Raw genomic sequence first — 21,363 nt, forward strand, 5'->3', positions numbered from 1 at the left:
TTCTCCAACTCCAGCATCGTCACCCTGGCCCGCAGTGCCTCCATCTCAGCCCTTAATATCTGCAGATTGTCCGCATTATCAGAAACATGCTGCTCAACTTCGTCCATGCGGTTCGCTTTCAGCTCAGCGGCTACTGCAGCAGATCCGGCCAGGCCCATGGTAGCTGGCATTTCGGCTCTGAGAGACTCCATATCACGCTGCATTTCCTGTCTTATTTCAGACATGGCAGGCTTGTAGCTTCAGTGCAGCTAATTGTCAGACGATTAGTTGACGATTAGTTAAAGAAGTCCGATGCAAAGAAGTCGCGACAATCTCCATCAAGGCCGGCGGGAGAATATTTATCTGGCTGAGGTTGAGCCCCCTCTGAAACAATTAATATTACAGACAAATATTGAAAGAATAGAGTCCAGAGTGAGTAACAGTTAGAGTATTTATTAAACTTTTCTAGATCAGTGACGCGACTTTTTCTACATATTTATATCATGCTTAACAGGAGAGCTCATGCATTAGGGCCCCACATCTGCTATAGTCAGAATAATTATAATATCCGGGACCAAAAATGAAAATATATCTTTGCATGAACCATTCAGAAAACCGCAAATGCAACCAACAAGAGACTTGACGGACGGTAAAATCTTAATCTCCCCCTTTACACCCAAAAAACACTGTTCCCTTAAGTAAAAGTGCTGCTCCCTGTGTTAAACTAAACGTATGGGCCCAATTTTGCATTAAGACAATACACAAACGCATGCAGACTCAGAAGCCAAAGAAACACATGGAGAATCAAAACAACTATTTTTACACAAAGGAAACATCGTCTTAAGTTTCAAAAATATAACTTTGTACAATTATGGAGGTTTGAAGTCGTAAAGTACATAAAAGACGACAAAGATTAGCAAAACAGACTCAAAATGGAAGTTTCTGCAAGTCCATAACAGTTTTGTAAATTAATAAAAAATAAATAAAACGTAAAATGTAAACTTGATTTTTATTGAGGCCTTATCTTTGCAACTTCCATCTGAAAAGGTTTTAAAATAAATATAAAGGCTACAGTAGTTAAAAAAATTAAATTGTGAGGCAACAGAATTAATTTATTATTTTTGTTAATCTACTTTTAGCATAGAGGACCACAAAAAATGCTCAATCTTTAAATTTGTATTTATTTAAAAAGAAAAGTCTTAGCGTTAGCACTTAGCAGGCTAACAACAAATGTCAACAATCCACTCTACATAGGTGTTGCTAGTCTCATGTTAGCATTCTTTTGCCATCAAAATAGCATACATTATATGGTAAAGATTTTAATTTTATCAGTAAAAATTGTTTTTGGTTTTTCATTTGACTTATTTGAAACTTAAAATTACTGGATTATTGTACATTTATTCCTCATCTCAAGCTAATATGGCACCAATTTACTACTAAAAAGGCCACAAAAACAATGGCATTTTTGTATGCAACTCAAACTTATTTTCAAATGCTTAAAAACAACAAAGAAAAGTTAAATTTCTGGATCAAAGATTTGCAGAAACATTTGAACTCACTCGGCATACAAAAACGATCGATTCATTGCATTTTTAACACAATTTTCCACAAAGGACAATGGATGCACAGTATGGTAAATGTGTAGATGTTTTGTTATCTTTGGTGAGCTTTTAAAACATGATTTAAAACATGAAAAAACAAAACATTAGCTGGTTAAAATGCTGTTCAAAAAGGCCCTGCTGCATACTCTCAAATGTGGGAGATAAATTTGTACATTTCTTTGCATAACGTTTTGCCACCTCTAAAACTTTAAATAGTGCAACCGTCTTCGACACTAAATCCCCCATTTGTTTGTTAGGGATTTGAGGATTCTTTTTAATGTATTATTATTTTTTTTACATGCAACAAAGTGATTGAAAAGTTTGGTCATATTTTACACGAGGAGGACATCAGAGAGTTAAAGGGAGTAGATTTTGACATCGATCGAACAGGTTTTCAGACAAGTAAACAATGACGCTATGGATACAGGGTTCCTACGCAATTGTAAAGCTGAAAATTTATACTATTTCAAGGATTTTTGTCAAATTTTAGCTTGAGTTTGACATTTTACTGCAGCACAAGACATTCTACCTAGATTATTGAAGCATGTCCAATTTGGAAGATTGATTAGGCCTAATATTTATCACACACATCTTAAATATGTGCCAAATGTCACTTTTCTGGTGAAGGGTTCACCAACTGCTTGTCTCCATAGGCAATAAATCAAAATTTTAGACATTTTAATATCAAGAACATGGATTATAATAAGAAATGCTACAAAAAGAGCCGATTAAAAATACATATTTTTAAAAGGGTATAAGGTGATAATTATGCACTTGTCAGAAACATTCCACAGTATAACATTAAACATATCCACCTCTGTGGAGACAAGCATAAGTATTTGATCTGAGCCGCTTAGTTTCAACTTGACCAGGCTCAACATCAAAATATGTCATATCTGGGCACATTTTTCAATTTTTTCTTTTACTAGACATGAATTGACATATCGGAGTTCGTTTAACCATTATTTTTCATCAAAGTGCAATCAGACTACATTGGCTAATCACATTTGCATAGGAACACTGTTTTTGCTAAAGTCATTGTGGTGTTATTAAAAACAGCACTGATGTCAGAAATGTACACTACCAGCTGCAATGAACCAGTCTTTAAACTATTATGTTTCCCTTTTCAAATCCCTAATATCTGTAGCTACAAAAGACTCAATTCTGAAAAGTTATTTTTTTTAAATATTCCGTTGCAGGTGAATGAGCTGCAATCCCATGCACTGCCATGCACTGAAGCTACAAGCTGCATTTCCCACAATGCATTTGAACACTACATCCTACCTGTGTGACTTGCCATACTACAAGATGCTACTAATTGTGTTACTTTTATGGGCATAGTTTTCCCTTTAAAATGTTCAAAAAACTTGCTAAAATGTCAACTAAAATGTTATTTTAAAATTTTAAATTGGACTGTAATCAAAAGTGCTAAATTTTACCATGATTTTTCAAAGCATTTCCCTACTAAGATGTACTGAACGGAAAAAAATAAATAAAATCAAGGTTGACAAATATTAAATCTATAGTTTTGTGCAACCAAGCATAATATTATTGCAATTTTGTCCAATCAAGATACATTTCTTGGACATTGTAAAATATCTAATAACTAGCTAAACTAATACCTACAATTGTACAATAGAAAGTGTCCGTTTGCAGATTGGCAGTTGACACAAAACCCTGAATTGAAATTATAATTTTGAAATTTTGAAAAGTGTATCTTAACCATCGCTGTCATTTTATTATGTATTTCTGAGTGTATCCCAAAACATACAATACTTCCTGGACGGACTTAACAAAACCATTTAGCTGCGATTGTACAGTGGACGTTTAGCTGTGCGTCTTTAACAAAAAATAATTTGCAATCTAAATTTTACAAATTGCAAAAGCACATTCTGAACTTTTTAACAACACTGGTAGCACAATACAGATATACCAAATTGGACATGGTTTTGGTATCGTTAAACATGCAAAAAAAACAATCTATTGATAGAAACTTAGAGCTTACGCGGCTGAGGATTCATTCCCGAAAAATCTTCTGTACAATGTCTGTTTATATAAAGTTGCATAACAGACTCAATAATGTGGGATGCTGGCTAGAAAATTAAGGGGAATGTTAGTTTTTCCGTGTTTTTGACATCACAATTCGGATTTCTCGACGTTAAATCCGAAAGACTCTTGATTATCTCCAAACAGACAACAGTCGATACAGAGGCTGACCACAAGGGCGCAGCGTTGCAGCTCAGGTGGTCAGGGCAAACTGGTCTTGCTCTGAGGGCTTCTTGACCCAGGCCCCGAGGCCGGCCTTCTGGAACGCCTTGAAGAGAGTCTGTTTGGCTGAGTGGTACTCCGCCGTCGCCTGCTTCGCCTCATGGTAACTGCTGGGGCGGACCGTTCGGATACGCAGTGTGGGCGAGAGCTGGAGAGAAGAGGGAGAACGAAAGGTTTGCTTTTAGAAACAATTAAAGGAATCATCTTTGGCATTGGCATCCCACTGGACGTCAGAACTATGTATCTGGGCCTAAAACTCCTGCCAAGGACACTGTAAATGGATACCTCCGGAACGTACTTCTGGTAGCAGGGAAAAAGACCTTTACAAAAAAATGGATGACACAAACTCAACCAACAATCAAGAAATGCACTGACATAATGATTGACATTGGAAAAATTTAGAAAAATAAATTCGTACTAAATCTGAAAATGGACAAATTTGACAAACCAACTGGGACATTTACACCGGACTACAAAATTAGGCCTATGCTAAATGTGTGTATGATGTCTCTCTGTGTCTTGCTCTGTGCTCTACATACAGTATGTTGTAAAGTTTAAATAAAATACCGGTAATGTTTTTGTTTGTTCATTAATAAACATTTGTATAGGTTTAAGTTCAATACAAATCAATGTGTTCACAAATTTGTCCTCAAATCACCTCAGAATCAGAGGTACACATATAAATCTATTAGACCATCCTTTTTGTTCCACAGATATAATAATCAATGAAAATAAAGTCGAGTGGATTTTTATCAAGGAGGAATGGAACACTATTTTGATTGCTGTAAAATACATTTGGCTTTTAAAAACATTTCTATACGAGTAAACTGTAAGCCACCAAGAGCTTTTTAAATGTCTACAAAGTTTTTATTTTGTTCGTCCCAATAAGATTTTCATTTGAAACGTCTGTCAAGTAGCTCATCACTATCATGTGTTTTGGGACTTCCCTTTTATTCATAAATACTGGACTGAGATTGTCCATGCACTGACATAACATTTGACTTCAAAACAATGTATCTCAGAAGCAAAACTCCAGCAATGTATAATTGATAGATGGATATATGCGGAATGTACTTTTGGCTGCAGCAAAAAAAGCAGTAATAAAGGTCTGAAATTACAAGACAAACTTTTGCAGTGAATTGGGACAGCTACAAAAGCGGACACGTGCCAGACTGACTTTATACGGAAAACTCTTTGTTTTATTTAGTAGTGTAGCTGTTTGTAGTTGTAGAAACCAAAATCAAAATCAAACCAGATGGTGGGCTTGCATCTCCCCTGAAATTAAGCATTCAGTAAGTCTTGACAGTTGCTGAGACAATCATTGTTGTAAACGAGGGCAGCAGTGGCTCAGTGGTTAGTGTTATAGTAGATCAGTGTTTGTACCTTTCCGTGCAGGCGCATCCAGCGGCTGTAGAGGGCGTGTTTACAGAGGCGTGAGGGTCGGCCCAGGTCGTCCTTCCCTGTGGTGGCGTTGATTACTTCCAAAGCCTGGTCTCCCGTGGCCCAGTTCACACTGAAGTTTGGGGCTTTGCCGGGCTGACGGGCCTCTGCGTTACTGATGCCTGAGTCACAAAGAAGGCCACAGGTTGGAACATGGACAGCTTAAGTTTTGCCTGCAGAAAAACTTATGGAGAAATTTCCATGATGCGAATATTATTTCAAGGCCTTGGTCGGTATGATGGTATATACACCAGCAGAGGGCACTAAGACTCCAACAGCTGGAGTGTTGAAAAGAAAAGTCATTCCTATGAAGCTTAAAAACAATGCATTGAAGACACTAAAACTAATTTGGCTTGTCCCCCCCTATTTACTGTAGTTTAATTTAGAATAGTTAAATAAGTATATGCTCAGTTCATAGTCATGGCAAGGAGTCTTCAATATAATCATTAAACATAATATTTCATACTGTATTTGATTTGATACTGTAACTGGGTATGCGTCATGTACCGCTGAGGAGGGGCCGGTTGAGGTTGAAGCACTGGGGCAGCTCCTCGATCTCGGTGATGCGCTGGTACATGGCGCGGGACAGGTGGTCTGCGTGGTACAGGCTGCCCAGGATGATACTGGAGAAGTAGATCGGCTCAGTGAAGTAACTCATCAGAGAGCCCTGGAAACCAACCACGTTCCACCTGAGCGGGGAAGCGGGGGAGAGGGAGAGAGAGAGAGAGAGAGAGAGAGAGAGGGAGAGGGAGAGAGAGAGAGAAAGGAGGGGGAGAGAGGGAGAGAGAGGGAGAGGGAGAGAGAGAGAGAGAAAGGAGGGGGAGAGAGGGAGGGGGAGAGAGAGGGAGAGGGGGGGAGAGGGAGAGAGAGAGAGAGAGGAGGGGGAGAGAGAGGGAGAGAGGAGGGGGAGAGAGAGGGAGAGAGGGGGAGAGAGAGAGGAGGGGGGGAGAGAGGGAGAGGGAGAGGGGGAGAGAGAGAGAGAGAGAGGGAGAGAGAGGGAGAGAGAGGCAGAGAGAGAGAGAGAGAGAGAGAGGGAGAGAGCAGGGAGAGAGAGAGAGAGAGAGAGGGAGAGAGAGGGAGAGAGCAGGGAGAGAGGAGGGGGAGAGAGAGGGAGAGAGGGGGAGAGAGAGAGGAGGGGGAGAGAGAGGGAGAGGGAGAGAGGGGGAGAGAGAGAGAGAGAGAGAGAGAGGGAGAGAGAGGGAGAGAGAGGCAGAGAGAGAGAGAGAGAGAGAGAGAGAGAGAGAGCAGGGAGAGAGAGAGAGAGAGAGAGGGAGAGAGAGGGAGAGAGCAGGGAGAGAGAGAGAGAGAGAGGTAGAGAGGGGGGGAGAGGGAGAGAGAGAGGAGGGAGGGGGAGGGAGAAAGAGTTATATTACATGGCAGAGGAAATCAGCTTGTTTTTTTTCTGCCCAGTAATTGACCAAGGCTTACATTAAATCTGATGGTTTTATCCCACAAATATGAAACGTGATTCTAATTTATCCAGGAAAGTTATTCTTCTAGTTTCCCAAATTACTTTTTTACTCTTACTTGAATCCTTTCTTGGACCTCTACTTTGTATTTCTAGTTGAGTAATAACTAGTGTTACTCTTACTTAAGTACAATTTGTATCTACTCTAAACACCTTTGATAGTTCCTTATAGGGTGGGGATATGTGTACCTGGCGATCTTGTCACTGCAGGACATGGTGAGCAGCCTCTCCCCCTGCAGTACCCCGTCCCAGGTCTGGATGGTGTTACTGGACCTCACTGGGATGGTCCCCTCGCCGGACTCGATCTTTGTCCTCAGCTGCCCCCGTGCCTTCCTGTTTGGGTGTCTGTCGCCCTGGTCTGAATTGGGATCAGAACATAAGAATTCAGTCGATTTACTTTATCTGCATTATTAATTGATATCAGGGCAGGGAGAACATTTACTGCAATTAATAAAATATTGAACTCCTCAAAAAAATTAACAGATGTATACAATGTGCTGAAAAACAAAGTTCTATCAAAAATTTATAAAATAAAAATGGCACAAAACGTATATGTGAATACCTGAAATAAAATCTAAATTAATTAATTTGGTTGAATGTATTTTTACAAAGGCATAATTCATGAGGTTCCATTGATGAAAAACTGCAACTGTTACCACAGCAATGAACTATTCAAAATACATTATTCTATCTTCCAAATGTTATATAGTCCTCGAAATGGTCTCCAGAAAAGGAAAGATGTGACTGAAATTTAATTTTTCGTCTGTCTAGTTAATTACCCCCCAAAAATGGACTAAATTATCACTGTTTACTGCCTTTAGTGACATGCATAAATCATGCTTTGAGCAGTTCTGACCTTCGACCCCGGCCTCATGGGGGGAGAATATCCTGGCGTCTCCACAGGGCGAGGTGCTGATGTAAAGATGAAACTGCACATTTTCTTTGAGTACAAACCCAGGTCCGCTATCACACCGCGTGAATATGGACTTCTGATGGTCCTCGTCTGAGTTACTGCAATAACAACAACGAGCAGTTTTACATCAAGACTACTCCTTTAGTCACCGATTAATCAGAGTGGATAAAACATTTTATTTGTTGAATTTTACAAGGACCATAAGGAGAATGTATTGTGCTGATTATTGGGAGTGAAATTTGAGCATAATCTGCCTTTTTACAGACACAAAGAAAATACTTCTTCTGCCATGAGCCTGGATACAAAACAGCATGCACATTGAAAAGTGGTTTGTAGGAAGCAAAAACAATTGTAGCTATCGTCGTGACAATGCCGTCGCAACCTGAACACTGACACAATCAGTACAAGTCTGGTGCAGTTTTAGGCTTAAGCTTCATAAACCTTAAATTAGATGGAACAAAGCAGCAGATGTTTCCATATTAAAGACGCATTATGTAACTTCTGCTGTGCAATATTCCACACACAGTATGGTTAAGCATAAGGCTGAGCAAAATAATATGTCTGTTTGCCGTAACCCGACCGACCCGGTGTGAAACTAGCCGACTGAAATTTTTTTTATCAGCATTTTGTTGAAAAAACATCATATTCTTTTATTTTTCAATTATTTTGCCGACTCGCCGACCGGACTTCCAAAAACTACCGTGTCGAATATATTTATCACCCTTGTTATCCTATCTTTCATCTTTATAGCATAAGCAAGATAACACACTGCACGACGCATGTGCGTCTTTACAGTCAGTCCCCCACATGCTTCTGTAACGAAACAGACGGCGAGTTAATGACGACAGATTGCCTTTAACAAGTTGCAGTGCCTCTGTCGGCGCCACTGAAGTGTCCATAGGACATGCCAGGCTCTGTCAGGGTGTTTTACGCAATGCATTCTGGGATTGACACACACCCAGTAGCGTCATCACAGCCCAGTAGCGTCATCACAACAAACATGGCAGCGCCCGTGTCCCCCGCATGTTCCCCCCGCTCGCCTTCGCTACCAAAATAAAGGATAGCGGCGTACACAAGGTCGATTGAAATGTCTTAAAATCGATAGAGACGTTTTCCGTCATTGACTGTTGAAGCCTGACCCCTGGTGGTCACTCCGACTCAAAAAATGGCAAAATTTGGATCTTTTTTTTGCCTTCAAAGTAAAAAAAATAAGAATTTGCCTACCGTCTGAGCCACTTGAAAAATGTTGACTCGGGTTACAGCAAACGGACAATTTATTTGGGGTAGCCTAAGCATCTTTCATTTGTTTGATTTGATTGCCAAAAAATAGGCAGCTGACTCCACCAAACAAACTGTCTCCATGGAGATTGTCACGTTTCTTCCGTTTTGTGGAACATTCAAGGCAAAACAAAAAAATGTCATTGGCAAAAAGAAGGTTTTGGACTTCCACCTCAAAACTTAGTGTTTATAGTCAGTGATATGTATATGCCAAATTTTCAAAACAGTAGCTGATCAAAGTCTGAAAGTTGTTAATGTTTACTGTAAAAAAATAAAGTTTATAGCTGCAAATGACTCAAAAGGCTCTCTATGGATGACAGCCACATTCCACGATCCTCTTAAATTTCAAAAGGTGGATATTTAATTGATGTAATTTATGTTTATGTTTTGATTTTGTTTTTTTGAGCTTCTCTCTTATATACGAGTTGCTACAAAGTAAACCTGTGTGCTGACCTGAGGAAGTGCTCCAGTTGTGAGTACAGGTATCGGATGAGGGATCTCCGCGCCACGATCTCGGCGTGACAGTCGTTCAGAGCCAGGCCCCGGTCGGACATGTACTCCCCGTTTATGCACTTGGTCCCCGTGGAGACGCAGATCACCTGAGCCTCCTTCACATCCGAACCTACAGGAAAACACCAAGAAATGTTACAGGAAATAATTGTTTTAAAAGGAATGTTTTTCTTTATTAAAATGATCATGCTAGTATTGAAATCCGTACCACATATGGAATATCTTCCTTTATTTTGAAATGGAAGTTTGAAATGTTTGCATAATTATAAACACTATTTCCCTGCTTTGCTTTTTCAGAGATGGCAGAGGCTGTTGTGTCCTTGAGCGAGACCCTTCACCTACTTAATTGTGCGTTTTTTATTTGGTTTTGATCAACGGGAGATAAAGTGACAAGGAGGATGTGAAAAGTAGAACATATCTAGAAAAGTACTAAAACCAAAACATGATTTCTGATTCTGATTAGCAAACCTGTCCCAAAGCCCTAACCTCAACCAAAACACCTGTTCTTAACCCTAATCCTGAGTCTATCCTGAATGTGTAAGCTTATTATCATCAGAAGTTTTTCTTTGTGGTACCTGTTGTCATGACGACTCCAGCCAGCACTTTTCTGCGTGCGTGTGGAGACGTGAAGTTGTCTGTGAGTTCACTGAATTTATCCACCACCAAACGAGAAACTGCATCCGCCAAAACCTACAGGAGTAAAATAAATATGGACACGATACTCAATTAGCAATTTTTAGGTGTTAGGGTTGTTATAAATTAAATGCAACTTATTAATTAAAAAACAAACGTCTATTTAAAGTCAAAAGTAAAATCTGTGACATTGGAGTCCCTGAGCTAGGTTATCATTTGTTGTTATCACACAACAAATGTACTGTACAATTTAAAGAAACAAAAAATAATTGAAAAGCCTTTGTGAGCCTTACTGCACAACGTCTTGAGTTACAAAAAACAAACACAATTTTCCATAGAGCAATTAGTTCCAGTCAAACAATAGAAAAGCTAAGTGTGCGAGAGCCTGAGCTCCTTAGACCTGTTTAAGACCCCGACGTCATCCCTTTAAGACAATGAAGCCCGTCCCTTGAAGACACTTGTGTTTGGAGAGGCTGATGTTCATTTAGATTATGTCATTGTTATGGAGGATTACAGGCTCAGATTAGCTAATGTGTCAATAGGTTATTTCTGTGTCAAAATTGCAATGAACGAATATAAAAACATATGGTCTCTGAAGAAGTAGCTGCCATCTTGGAGCATTCATAGGGCAAATGTGTAACGTAATGTGTGACAGAAGACAGGTGTGATAAGCAACGTAAAATGTAAATAAAGTAGTTCATTTTCATATTTGGCAAGTCTAGAAATACTAAAAATGCTGTCTGCATGGAAGTTTCATTGCTTTGCTTGGATTGGTCTACACAGTATAGCATTAAACCTATCTTTTTCACAATGGTGTGAAAAAGTGTGCCTGATTTCTTATTTTTTTGTATGTTTGTCAATGTTTCAGATTATTAAAACACATTTAAACATTAGTCCAAGACAACACAAGGAAACACAAAAAACCTGTACAGTTTTTAAATGAAGGTTTTTATTATAAACAAAACCTATCCAAACCTACATAGCCCTGTGAAAAAGTGAAATGCCCCCTAAACATACCTGGTTGGGCAACCTTCAGCAGCAACAAATGCAATCAAATGTTTGCAATAACTTGCAATGTGTCTACTGAAGCGCTGTGGAGGAATTTAGCTCATCTTTGCAGATTTGTTGTAATTCATCCACACAAGAGGGTTTTTGACCATGAACCACCTTTTTAAAAGGTCATGCCACAGCATCTCAACAGGATTCAGGTCAAGACAAGGCCAAACTTAAGTCTTCATTTTGTTTCCCTTTAATCATTCAGAGATGGACTTGCTGATGTTTAGGATCATTGTCCTGTGACAGAACCCAAGTTTGCTTCAGCTTGAGGTCACGAACGGATGGACGGACATTCTCCTTCAGGATTTTTTGGTAGACATCAGAATTCATGGTTCCATTTATCAAAGCAAGTCTTCAAGATCCTGATGCAGTAAAACAGCCCCAGACCATCACATCACCATATTTTACTGTTGGTATGGTGCACTTTTTTCTGAAATTAGGTCACTTTTAAACCAGATGTAATGGGAAACTGTGATTTTCCCCCCCAAATAATAATAATAAATAAATGTTTATATTAAATGCACATAATTTATTATTAAAACAGGCTTTTGATAATACAAGGTTAGACCAAATCTTTCTAGTTTATAGGCTCAATGGAGTTTCCTTGACAATTTTACGCACTAATGTGGTTCTGCTCATCAATTAACCGCATGGGTTAAATGAATACTTCTTCAGTTCATGTCCCCGTCATGCAGAGGTGCATCTAGCGCAGCCAAACAGAGTGGATATAGGAGCAGGCATTCATCCTCTGAGCAGTTTGAGGAAGGAAAACATGCAGAAGAGAGCAGCGACGACAACTACAGTGGTTGTGAGGTTCTTTGACAAAACCATGATGTGCTTTGCACTTTAACTTTTCATACGCATTCATTTGGTAACTGTGCAGATTCGAAGAGCACATTTTCTCATCAAAATAAGAAATTACAACTTTCACAGGCTCTTTTTACATTTAAGGCACATGTGAAATTATCGCTTTTAATCAGTAAATCTCCAGCGTGATGTACCTATACATGAGTGAAGTCCGTGTGTTCTGTGGATGCAATGGGGGAAAAATCTTGGCTCAGTCTGAGAGTGTCATTTCATACGACTGATAGTGGACACATTTGGTTCTGAACCTCTATTAATCTTTTAACTAAATGACAAGTGGATAAATTCCTAGTTCCGTGCGTGTTTGCAGAAACACGTGGCTGCTCCGTGTTGTCTGCTCCGGGAGCAGACTAGGTGAGAGCAGGAGCAGACAGTGGATACACCAGGACTTAAAGGACCACATCAGAGCGTGTTTTAATCAAGAGGCTTTCATAAGGAGATTAAACGACCCTCCTACATTCACTTACAGATCATCTACCTCAAAGCAAATGTGATAATGTGCATCTGATTGGCCCATTTTGCAGATGAGATCTTTGCCATAATCTGCCCGATAATGATCGGTGGCTGATCGATTTACGCACCTCTAATTACTTTCTTTCTCATTTGTCCCTGAATTTCTTTGGATCTCAGCATGGTGTCTAACGTTTGAAGATCTTTTGGTCCACTTCACTTCGTCAGACAGGTCCTATTTATGGTAAGGGATTTCTTGATTGAGAGCAGGTGTGGCAGAAATCAGGCCTGGGTGTGAAACATGGATCTATTATATTATCATGCTAGCTAAAATGCTTGCTAAAACAAGCAGAAAAGTTACACAGTGCACCTATAAATTTCTCTTTCACGCCAAATAAAGCTAGTTACCGGGATTGTTCCTACAATACCACCTCAAACTCTTGGTGTTGCAATAGCAGCTTGTTATAGATCCTCCCTGACATAAGAATAATAGGCACTGTGCTTGTAGTGTATTGTAGCTACTGCAGCGTCCAATGGATTCAAACCAAAGGCATTTTTCACTGAGGCGCCCCTAAACAATAAAATGAATGGAGAATAGCTGCAGGTACATTTGTCATTATATACTGCATTCCTGTCAACTTTTAAGAAAGTTTTCCTGGCGGCATTCAAGTTCAATTGAAAGAACTTTGGGGCTTGAGAAAAAGTAGCGCTGTGCAACTAATCCGATTTTAATCGAGATCAAGATTTGGTCATTTCTAAACATTGCGCATCATGTGGTTTGGAAAAGTGTTCAGACTTTGTACAAAAAAAAAACATGTTTTGGGTGAAATGGTAGAGTTGGAAAACATTTGCTCTGTGCACAATCCCGCGCCAATACTTCTGATTGACTAGAATGTCCGTGGAACCTCCTCTTTAAATCCATCCTTATGGGATATCCGCCTCCGCAATGCTAAAATAATACATTTTTAAAGATTTTGCAACAGACATTGAGTCATGGGTGGACAGTGTTGTGCCTGAATGCGTTCATAATTTTGGTGAACGTGAACTGAACGAACGGTATTGCTGCTGAAGAACGATAATATGAACGCGTTCCTTCTTCTTTTTAATTTCGTTCAATAAGTGTCAGATTTCTAGAGACTTCCAGGCGAAAAAACACACCGTTATGTTGCCCAAAAAGAGCCTGTGTCTGGCAAGTGTGAGCGCTCCGCGCAGATAGAGATTTTGCGTGTCGCACCGCACTGCGCATGCGCATCAAAACAAAAAGCAGCATGGACGCGACAGCAACAGAGCAGCAAGAGTCGCCCTACGACCAGTTACGTGAATTTTATGATAAGGTCGGTGAGAATGGGAACAATCTAACATTTCTGTGCCAACTTTGCTTCTGGGGAAGGCTGTCCTTCAATGTGAATGTAAATCCTGGTTGGGTAAGGATTCAAAATTGGATATGATAATGAAATATAACAGATAGTTTCAGCATTAAACTAATACAATAATTGCTGCCTGTGGTTGTATATGCGCTGTGGAAATAATTTAGAAACATTATAGCATAATATTGAAAAAAATAACTGAACTAGTTAATTTTTTTGGAGCTGTGATCTTAGTTCAAAATTTTGAATTATGAACTATGAACTGAACTAGTTCATTTTAGATAAGATAAGATAAGATAAGATATTCCTTTATTGTCCCACATGGGGAAATTTCATTGGTGCAACGCAGGTAGATACAGAGGTAGATACAGAAGAACAGATCACTTATAGGAAGTCTGAAAAACACTTTCAGTAGAAGATCTCCTATAAATAAATAAAAACTCCCATAGACAAATAAATAAATAAATACCATTGCACATGAATTTCACAGTAATTGCACATACGACAGAATTGCACATCAGTATTATTTAAAATGTGTGAACTATGACTAGTTCATGTAGAAAGTGAACTTTCCCAACACTGTGGGTGGATAATCACAAACAGCATGATAAAAGTCCAACTTGCGATGTAATCACTTCAACGGAGAATACATCTATGTCTGTCTCAATTCGAATGCTGACCTAAAATTTATTAAATTATTAAATTCAAAATAACACCGCAGTTTGACTTATTTTGTGTATAAAACAATCGACTTGTTCTTGTATTTTTATCGATGACTTAATTTAGAAAAATCTGGCTCTTGACTGTCTTTACGCATGAGCCTAGAGAAGATTCTGTGTGGAAGCCCTAAATCCCACCCATCGTCCGAAAGCTTGGCTCATTGGCTAGAATAATATGTCAATCAAAGTGTTCTACGTCATCTTAAACACGCGCTATCTGGATGTAAACAAAGATGGATGCGTGCGTGGACAGAAACATTTGTGGATAGTCTCATTCTGTAGCTAACGGTCTGAGGAAAAGATCGATGCCAAACACAATCTTATAAGTCAAACAGGTAATTTGTTATGGATGGAAAAATGCGCCGGATGAGCGTTCCTTGTGAATATTTTCACAGAAGAAAACTTTGTTTACTTGACAATATCTCGCAATCGGATAACTTTAGGAAAAATACAAATAGATATATTTTTTTTGTGGATTATTACGGACAGAACGAGTCCCCTTACTGAAGACATTTTGATGAAAAGTTGAGACTTTATGACAAACTATTGGTAATTGCTTCTTGGGGCGTATTTTTCAATGTAAATCAATGACATATTCGTTTTGTTGAGAAAATAATCTTTAAAATTATGTATAACTTCTGGTATTGACAACAAAAATAAAAGTGATGATGTAATAGAACTTTTAAAAAATGGTTTTCGCCCGCGGACGGGCGGGTGGACGTGAACAGGTTAAGACTGAGCCTATGTTTGAATTATAGGTGAGCAATTAGCAAAGATGAATAAAGAAAATAATAATAATAATCACGTCCTTTTTAACTGTAAACAAAACCATCTTCATCTTAGAGACCATACTCAGATAATTGTTTAAACCCACCAATTCATACTCTCTAAACATTCAGAGAAAGTATTTGAACACCCTGCAATTTTTGCAAAATTGTGCCAATTAGAATTTATGGACGGTTCTGAAATTTTAATTGTGGGTACATTTCCACTGAAATGGAAATCACATTGTATGCTTTTAAATAATTTATTTGTTTGTTATTGCTGCAAATAGGTATTTGAAGACCTGCCACTCACCAAGGACACTGGCCCTCAAAGACCTGTTAATCTGCTTTTAAAAAGTCCATCTCTATTTGTAGACCTCCACAAAGCTGTAAAGTGCGACGGGGTAATTGACCAGCCGCTTGGTGAAAAAAAATCAACTGTAGGAGCAATTGTAAGGGAAATGGAAGAGGCAAAAGATGACTGTCAGTCCTCCTTAGAATGCAAGATCTCACCTCGTGGGGTATCAATGACAGTAAGAAAGGTGACGAAGCCCAGAACTACAGGAGGAGCTGGTCAATGACCTGAAGAGAGCTGAGACCACAGTGTCAAAGGTTACTGTCGGTTTGAAATCATGCTGCGCACAGAAGGTTCCCCTGCTTGAGTCAGCACATGCCCAGGCCCATCTGAAGTTTGCCTACATATGACAATCTGGATGATTCAGAAGAGTCATGGGGAAAAGTCATGTGGTCAGATAAGACCAAAATAGAACTTTTTGGTATAAACTCAACTCGACTCGCCCGTGTTTGGAGGAAGAAGGATGAGCACCATCCCAAGAACACCATCCCTACTGTGAAGCATGGAGGTAGAAACAACATGATTTGGGGGTGCTTTTCTGCACAAGGGACAGGACGACTGCACTGTGTAAAGAAGAGAATGAATGGGGCCATGTATTGTGAGATTTTGGGTAACACCCTCCATCCCTCAGTCAGAGCATTGAAGATGGGTCGTGGCTGGGTCTTCCAACATGACAATGACTTGAAGCACACAGCCAGGACAACCAAGGAGTGGATCCTTAAGAAGCATATCAAGGTTCTGGAGAGGCCTAGCCAGTCTCCAGAACTAAATCCACTAGAAAATCTTTCTAGATTCTGTCCTCATGAACTACTTTTATAGTCAACAAAGCCTGAAGATCTACCTATAGATCTAAATTATTGTATAATTTAGAATTATTCTTACTGGCAGTATTAAACAGGTTTTATTTTTGTTTAAACATAATTAGGCTATAGAAACACAATGTAGGCTTTCATTAATAGCCTAATATTGCATAGAAATGTGCAATATAAAAAGGAGAGAAAATCTGCTGTTTAACTAAACCATTTAATACAGCTGAGTATTTGGAAAATAAAATATATACTGGCCACAACTACGCTAAATAATAGAAGGTTGAGCAAAACCAGCACTTCCTCTCTCCTCTTGCTGCTTCTCGCCTCGACTCTCTCCTCTCGCCTTTGACAGCGTGCGTTACACAAATCGGCTCCCGCTCTGTGTTGAGCCCACAGTGGTGTTCTTGCTGAAACTCATGGAAAAGCGGCCAAAATAATAACTGATTGTGCCTCTCAGTCCATTCACGCTGCTGTAGAGCTCTCACTTGTAATGTCAGGCTGTAAACTAAAAACAGACAGGTCTTTGGGATCGACCCCCACTGCCTCTGAGATCGACCGGTAGATCGCGACTTGACGCAATGGGCACCCCTGAGTAATCAATGCAAAAATCTAAATATCTACTAACTTTATTTCAGAATATCTATCTTGATTGAAGTAGTTCTGAGCAATATAGAGTATACTTAGTTTGGTATGTAAGTAAGTAAATGTTGTCTCTTACCTGTGGCAGATGCAGCTGCAGTCCTTCTCGAGGTATTGGTTGTCTGGATGGGGCCTGGTCCAGCTGCATGTTGAACAGGGCAGACAGAGCGGCCTGAGCGGCCCGAGCTTTGGCCAGCTTCTTGTTCCTCCCTGACCCCTGAAAGTGCTGCGTGTCCACCGTCACAGACATCACAAAGTTTTTGGCATGACTTTCCCCGCTCTCTGACACAAAATCGTACTTGAGACCGGGGCGGAGCTCGTTCAGGATCATAACTGGATTCTTGCCGCTGTTGGGGGACATGAAGGTGGTGGGGGCAGGGGGAAGAGGCGCTTGGACCAGGCTGGGAAGAGGAGAGGGGAGAGCGGGGTAGTCGCAGCTGAAGGAGCCGTTGCTGTTGGAGGCCAGGTAGAAGGGGTCGTCGGGGGGCGCGGATGTCTCAAAGGCGTTGAAGAGCATGTCGGGGAAGTCGGCCTGGTCTGAGGTGAAGTCTGTGTGCACGGACATGGTTCTGCCCATCGCCATGTGGGCCTCGGACGCATTTGGGAACTGCACAAACGACCGCAGCGCCTTCTCGGCTGCATTAAGCTTGGCCTTCTTCTTGGTGGGGCCAGAGCCTTCAAATAGCTGCCCGTTCACCTCTACAGTCATGACGAACACAGGGGCGTGCACTGGGCCCGTTTGGGACAGGAGCTTGTATTGAAGCCCCGGCTTGATCTCGTTCAGCTGCATCAGGGCATTTTTGGGCAGAATCGGGCCCGGGACTTTCTTACGCTTCTTGGGCCGGTACTTGGAGTGTGCATGCCCATTATTGCCCTCCTCTAGGGGGCGTTTCCTCCCCCCGGCACTCCCATTGGGGAGAGCCGGTTCTGGGGCAACCCCCTCTTTGGAGAAGAGATTGTCCAAGTTGCGGTTTTCCTTAACATCTGTGCTGCATGAACCTGCGGTGCCCAGAAAGAGTAACTTACAACGCCTTCGATGCAGGATCTTGTAAATGTAAAATTTAGTTATTCCTTTTTCTGTCTTTGCAACTGAACGAGTGATGAGTGTTCCTCTGAGACCTGATCGAACTGGGGGTCAGTCATGTTTCCATCAACAGGACCATGAGTTTAATTTTAATCTTGCTATTGTCCCTCTGTTGAATTCATTTATCTAATTTAGTAGATTTCTAAATATCTCCTGAAAAACCTGTACTACTAATATTGAAGCTATTCAATTACAAAATTAAGATATTTCTCTGAACAATCTATGAACTAGATCCTAAATCAATCTGACAAAAATAAGCATTAGCATTTCCAAAAAGATAAGCCTTTGGATATTAAACAGGCATTTTACGCATTTCTGTACCTAGCTGTTGATAGAAACATGACTCAAGACAAAAAAACGTGTCGACAATGTGAGTATGTGAGTTGATAAAACTAACTCGTTCAACTTTAAAATTTACAAAGCCACAAAAGAGTGTAAAAATATTATATTTGATTGTCCAACTTTGCATCTTAATTTCTCTAGGTAAGCCAAATTTACACTACAATACATTTATTCATCTTAATTTAGCTAGATATGTATTGTGGGAACACATATCACCGGGCCCTGTTAACAAAGCCAATGGAACTCAATGTAAATTTCCATTTATAACATCCTTCAGCAAAAGCTCTGATAGGTTACTCCTTTCGGTGCAGGACAAAAACACTCTAAAATGCAGGCTGGTTTAGTTTGGGTTTAGTGGTGGGAGAGATGAGGGGGTCAGACAAGGGTGCACGCTTTCCCCAAATCTGTTTCAATCTAAACTGAAGCCTGAAGGAAGATACCACATCATAATTATATCCATTCAACAATATCATCAATGTCAAAGACCGGAAGGTTAAAGCAACACTGTGGTACATTAGAAATCCCCCTCATGGACAATAGGTGTTACTGCATATGTTGATTAAGGTAAGGTACACTATACAACGCTCGGAGAACCATCACCAGATCATTTAGGTTAGCTGAAGGATTTGAATTATGCACGTATATTTGAACATATGCATGTTTAGAGTTGATGTGGGAAACTGGAGTGCCCAAAGGAAACCCACTCAGACACAAGGAGAAACATGCAAACTCCAAACAGAACCTGGAACTTTCTTGCTGTGAGGAGAGAGCACTAGCCCTTCAGCCCTGTGCCAAATTTAGAGTGGCATACTGATAAAATATGCATTACCTAAAACCATATAAAGCAAAGGCATTTCAAGTGTTCCCTGAATGGGTTAAGTTGACATTTAATTATACTAATTATTGTATTCTTTAATAATTATGAAAAGGATATTCATGTCTCCAAATGGCGAGGAATCTGTATGATCCAGATTATTTAGGCCTATTTACAATTATTTATTGCACAATAGCAATTAATGCAAAAAATATTACTTTGGGCTCAGTATCTTAACATAAGATGATGATGATTTTTGGCAATGTTAAATTCCACAGTGTTGGTTTAAACATAACCCATAAACCCGGTCATGCAGCTGTGGCCATGCTCCAACAAAAACATGCAAAACCAGGACAGATATGAAAACAATGGAACTGGAGGCTAACGGATTAAACGTCTTTAGGGAATGCAGCCATTTTGTTTGTTTTAGTTCTTTTGAAAGTCCTTTAACTATATATATATATATATATATATATATGGTCCGCTATTTTACAAATTAAATCTTAAAACTATACTTCAACAAATTTAATACTATCGGACTTTAACAATAAAATGTCTTCAAAATCTTCTCATGTTTGTGCCCTTTGTTAATTTCGCCTGTTCTAGTCGGTCTAATCCAATCTAATTTATTTATTTTTCCAGTTTTGGCCTCCAGTGAATAGGGACTGGATTATGGATGTCAGAACACTAATAATAAATGTAAAATGTCATTGCAGGAATTCTAAGATAATCTGCCCGAATCCTTGTCGACCAGTGTGGAGAAATGTCCAGTTAGCCTATATGACAACAGAATCAAATATGCTGTTATATAGTTTTTAAATATCCACTATACAACAAAAACACTAGATAAGATATTTTGAATGATAAGATTTAATGCAATTCTAACAAATGAAGACCTGTTTAATTCCTCAACTAGTTTTTCTCCAGTCCTAGTCCAGTCCTGGTTCACTCTCGGTCCAGTCCTGATTTAGTCATGTTTTTCCATTATCCCCTATCACTGGATTACAGGCTTTTGTCATCAAAAGTTACAAAGGAAATACATAAATAAGCAGAAATACAATGGCAAAGAATAGCTGACCTTTAGGCGTTAGAAACCTTTTAAGAGACTGACTTTTCTGCTATCTGGATATTTCTCATATCAAAAGTTGAAATAAGCTGACGCGGGAAATGTATTTAAACAAAAAAATCAAACTAGAAAGTGTCAGTATTTAATCTATTGGTGGTCTAGACTTGGTTAGGACCTGGTTTAGTACTTCAGCCAATCTGCAAGAAGGTTCACTCCCCATGGGCTTTGGGCTTCCACTCTTCTTCATACATGTTGGGTAAGTAAATATTTTACAGATATAGACCAAACTTAATCCTGGATGAGCCCTCTTGTTTAGTTCTGCGACTTGTTTCAGACCTGGTTTGAATCTGGTTTGGTCCTGTTATAGACCAGTTTCAACTCATAATTTAGTCTCGGTTTGAATCCAGTGAAATCCTGGTTTATTTTTCTTGGTTTTGTTCCTTTTTAAGTCCTGATTAAGACCTGGTTTAGCTCTAATTTAGATCTGTCTTAGTATGGATTAAAATCTGGTTTTGCCCTAGTTTTGTCCTGGCTTAGTCTTGGTTTGTTCTTAGTTTCAGTCACGTGACTTATTTGTTGTCACTGCCATTTTGAAGACATGACCGCATGCTGTTGCCTTTCTCTGCTGTTCTAAAGTCCTAAAAACTAGTGCATAAAAAAGAAAATGAAAAGGGTTGATACTTCAAGACAGATGTTATGGGTTTTGATCCTTATAAACAGCGACGAGTTACTGTCACTTAAAAGCAGTGAAAACTGGCAACAAACCTTTGTAGACATTTACATCTAAGCTTTCTCGTAAACAGGCCCTCTTCACTGAACATGACCTCCAAGCTTTCAAGAGCCTAAATTTTGTTTGTGGGTGAGTGACTGTTTGACCCTAAAATATAACACCTGGGCAGTCTGGAGTGATTTCTGTAAGTCCACTGGTTCCTCCTTCTGACTAC

At 39.6% G+C, this 21,363-nt stretch overlaps 1 protein-coding gene across 3 annotated transcripts in view; it reads right to left on the reverse strand.

The window, feature by feature from the left end:
• Window positions 1-412: 412 nt before the first annotated feature.
• The window catches only part of LOC140346084 (double-stranded RNA-specific editase 1-like), a 74,793-nt gene continuing 53,842 nt past the window's right edge, over window positions 413-21,363 (reverse strand). For all 3 annotated transcript variants that reach the window (XM_072432330.1, XM_072432356.1, XM_072432348.1), the window contains 8 exons: window positions 17,193-18,112; window positions 10,033-10,147; window positions 9,401-9,569; window positions 7,613-7,767; window positions 6,946-7,114; window positions 5,796-5,977; window positions 5,232-5,410; window positions 413-3,996 (listed from right to left, as the gene is read on the reverse strand). In XM_072432330.1, coding sequence (XP_072288431.1) covers window positions 3,820-3,996; window positions 5,232-5,410; window positions 5,796-5,977; window positions 6,946-7,114; window positions 7,613-7,767; window positions 9,401-9,569; window positions 10,033-10,147; window positions 17,193-18,112 — 2,066 coding nt within the window. In that variant the 3' untranslated portion in view covers window positions 413-3,819. The remainder of the gene's footprint in view (window positions 3,997-5,231; window positions 5,411-5,795; window positions 5,978-6,945; window positions 7,115-7,612; window positions 7,768-9,400; window positions 9,570-10,032; window positions 10,148-17,192; window positions 18,113-21,363) is intronic.

The sequence above is a fragment of the Eucyclogobius newberryi genome, unplaced genomic scaffold (genome assembly GCF_026437365.1).
Source record: "Eucyclogobius newberryi isolate DKJ021-1_F unplaced genomic scaffold, fEucNew1.0.hap1 SCAF_1, whole genome shotgun sequence".
NCBI lineage: Eukaryota > Metazoa > Chordata > Actinopteri > Gobiiformes > Gobiidae > Eucyclogobius > Eucyclogobius newberryi.